The sequence below is a fragment of the Borostomias antarcticus genome, assembly GCF_949987555.1.
Source record: "Borostomias antarcticus genome assembly, chromosome: 14".
In the NCBI taxonomy this organism is placed as follows: Eukaryota; Metazoa; Chordata; class Actinopteri; order Stomiiformes; family Stomiidae; genus Borostomias; species Borostomias antarcticus.
This window is the reverse complement of record NC_140247.1, coordinates 17,346,001-17,348,989: the sequence shown is the minus strand read 5'-3', so window position 1 is coordinate 17,348,989 and position 2,989 is coordinate 17,346,001. Positions and strand designations below refer to the sequence as shown.

Here is a 2,989-nt window from a genome sequence, read left to right as displayed (position 1 = left end):
TTTTTTATACTGTAAAAGAAATGTCAAGGAAAGGATTTAGCTAGTATGCTGATTACGGACTCCATACCTGAAGATGGTTGATAGACATAAACATAGTCCATCCAAACTGTAAGCTAGCCGAGTCTGGAAGCTTACCTTTCCTTTAGCAGGGTTTGTGTTTCTTCCATCTGGATCCTCAGAGAAGTCTGTGTCTGAGGAGAACCGGGTGTCTGTATCCCTGTGGACAGACACGGCCATTTAGAATACACCACCAGGCCTGAGCTTCCCCGTGTGCGTCTCAGGCTACAGGACCAGCCACACCTACCCAGGGTAGTGGAACTCTGACGGTATATCTGGAGCCGCTATCATTTCTGTAACATCTTCTGGACAACCTCAACTTATGACTGACTTCAGATCCTCACAAACCACCGGGTGATGGAGCCTTCGCATATGACCTGGAACACAAGAGAGAGCGCATCGGGTCGGCGTTACAGGAAGCATGGATAGCTCTCACCCCGTCTAACAAGGGGATTAAAAAAACTGCACACACTGAACAGTACACAGGTTAAAAGTATATCATTAAGCAAATCAAACGCAGTATTCCTCAGCTTAAATGGGTTCATTCTAGAGTGCCCCTGAAGAGAAAAAGCAGTTTTCACATGGTAACAGAAGGTGGACACACGCGCCCCTGCCAGGCTGAGCTGCATGCTCATTGGCTCCCTCTCGTCTCCTCTCCCCCCGGTTTCCAGGAAACGTCACCCAAGGCAGGAAAGAAGATCTGCCTCCATGCCCTAATATGGAAGCGTACAATCCGCCCCCCATATACATCTCAACCAATCGGAAACTAGGCATCAACACTGGTCGACATAAACAAGAAAGACGGGGAACAGAGAGCATAGAATGATATAATAAAAATATATATATTCTAAATCATAGATGAATATAATTACACACTAACGTCCAGCATGATCTTCAAACACATAGCAGAAAAGAAGAATCCTGTGCAACTGAAAATAGTATTTCCTACTCTATCAACTCTACTAATTCTATTTCTCCACTAGTCTACTAATTAGGTGCACAGATTGTAGTCCCCAGGTGGCAACGTTCACGACGGGAGGCCAAGATAACTCCACCCTTTCACATACCGGCTCCTAGCAGGGTGCGTCCAGCTAGTCCATACAGTACCCAAGTGTGTCATTCAGACATTTTAATTCAATGGCAACAGACAATGTATTGTGCAACACAATCTGATAATGGCTGTACTTGCCTAAGTAACAGATTTACAGATTAACTCACGCAGACAGAGGTCCCGACTCCCATATAATTGTTATGCTCATGAACTCTCCTTGAACGGTATCTCATGAAAACAAAGTAACTGAATGACCAAGTATGCATAAGTGTCAATGATAACTTCCGCTCGACAGACGCTACTGAATACATAGAAAATGCCTTGACAGAATAGTTAGTTAGCAAGCTATCTAGTACTTGACTGTGACCATGGAATCTGGGTCATTTATTGTAGTCCTCAAACGACACTAATTGAAGGCCATGTAGCAAACATCTTACGTTAGATAACGTTAGCTATGTGAAGTCAAGCAATCTATGCTGGCTTTCTCCTTGCATAAGCATAACGTTACACAGGTCCAGAACTCTTCATTGCAGTTGCTTTGCTCTGGCAAGCTCCTGGGTATTGACCGAAAAAGTGGCGCCAACCACGGCCAGCAATGCCACCAGAAAGGCACCAAGCAATGAGAGCCGCTAACAACAAAGCACGTCAACTGGCCGAATCCTAACGCTAAATGGTTAACAATATCAAATATCAATCATATACACTGTTGGTCCGTTTCACAACGGGTCGGTTCCAACTATCGCTACGTAACCAGGGGGCTGTGTCGCGCCTGTCAAACTACCTGACGCCAGGGAGCAGCAGGACCGCTAGCTGGGAGCCCGACCATACTAGCTAGCTAGCGTGAGCTAGCCGGACATCATCTGCTATGAAAACACTGTTCCCACAGAAATAAAACTTTCACCAACATATTACCATTGTAACATGTTCAAAAGCTCTCCTAAAATTTGACCATAATCGGAAAACCTCGGCACTTACTGGCTAATTTAGAACTTTCTGTTTATTTGTAAACTCACGTTAGCACCAGTTAGCTATCAACAAGGCCTACATAATCTTACCTAGCTAGTCAGCTAACATTAGATAGCTACTTCCCTACAAAACAGCGGATCTTTCGTAGCTAGCTAATGTTAGCTGATGTACAGTACAGCTAGCTAGCCTAACAAACCTTTGCTCGTTAAGTCCAACTTAAATAGCTAGCTGAATCTGAATCACGAAATTCTAAAACCCTTTGCTAAATTATTTCAACTATATATATACTGAGAAAACAAGTAGCCATATTTCTGTGGGATTTACATAAAAACATCTCGTCCTTGCGTCGTCCATCTTGCCTCGGGAGCTCCGTTAGCTTGCTAGCCTAGCTAGCTACAGTAACACTAGCTAGCTGCAACCAGGACCTAGCCAGCTAGCTAGCAGCTAGCAACCAAAATACAAATCAACTAACTTCTAGATTGCTCACCGCCATTTTATAGCTAACTTACCGCGTTATGAGAATTTAGTTCCAACAGAATCCTCACTTTAGGAGTTATTGTAAAGATATAATCGCAATTTCGACACAATTCCGTAGCTAAATGAGTTTGAAAGTGGCGGTCAGAGGCGGTTTTGGACGTTCTCTCACCCCGCTTGCTCCGTAGTACGGTTTGTTGTTTCGACGACTGTGAGGGGGAGACGGGGGTGAAATGCTAGTGCAGAGCTGCCCCCCAGCGGGCACAACGGGCAGTGCACGTCTGAAGCTTCGTGAATGATCTGACATCTAGCGGTTATTTACGAGCAGCACAGCTGCAGTGTCAAATGGGGGCGGGTGATCTCAATACCGTGAGAACGGGACCCTAAAAAGTAGCTTATTTTTATTGGACACAAGAAGGGTTTATTTCCACTGCCATTTAT

At 44.7% G+C, this 2,989-nt stretch overlaps 1 protein-coding gene across 1 annotated transcript in view; it reads right to left on the bottom strand.

Annotated features, from left to right (window-relative positions):
* Positions 1–2,683, bottom strand: part of stag2b (STAG2 cohesin complex component b) — a 39,793-nt gene extending 37,110 nt beyond the window's left edge. The window contains 3 exon segments of the mRNA XM_084448287.1: positions 136–217; positions 305–434; positions 2,584–2,683. Coding sequence (XP_084304413.1) covers positions 136–217; positions 305–348 — 126 coding nt within the window. The 5' untranslated portion in view covers positions 349–434; positions 2,584–2,683.
* Between the last annotated feature and the right edge of the window lie 306 nt (positions 2,684–2,989).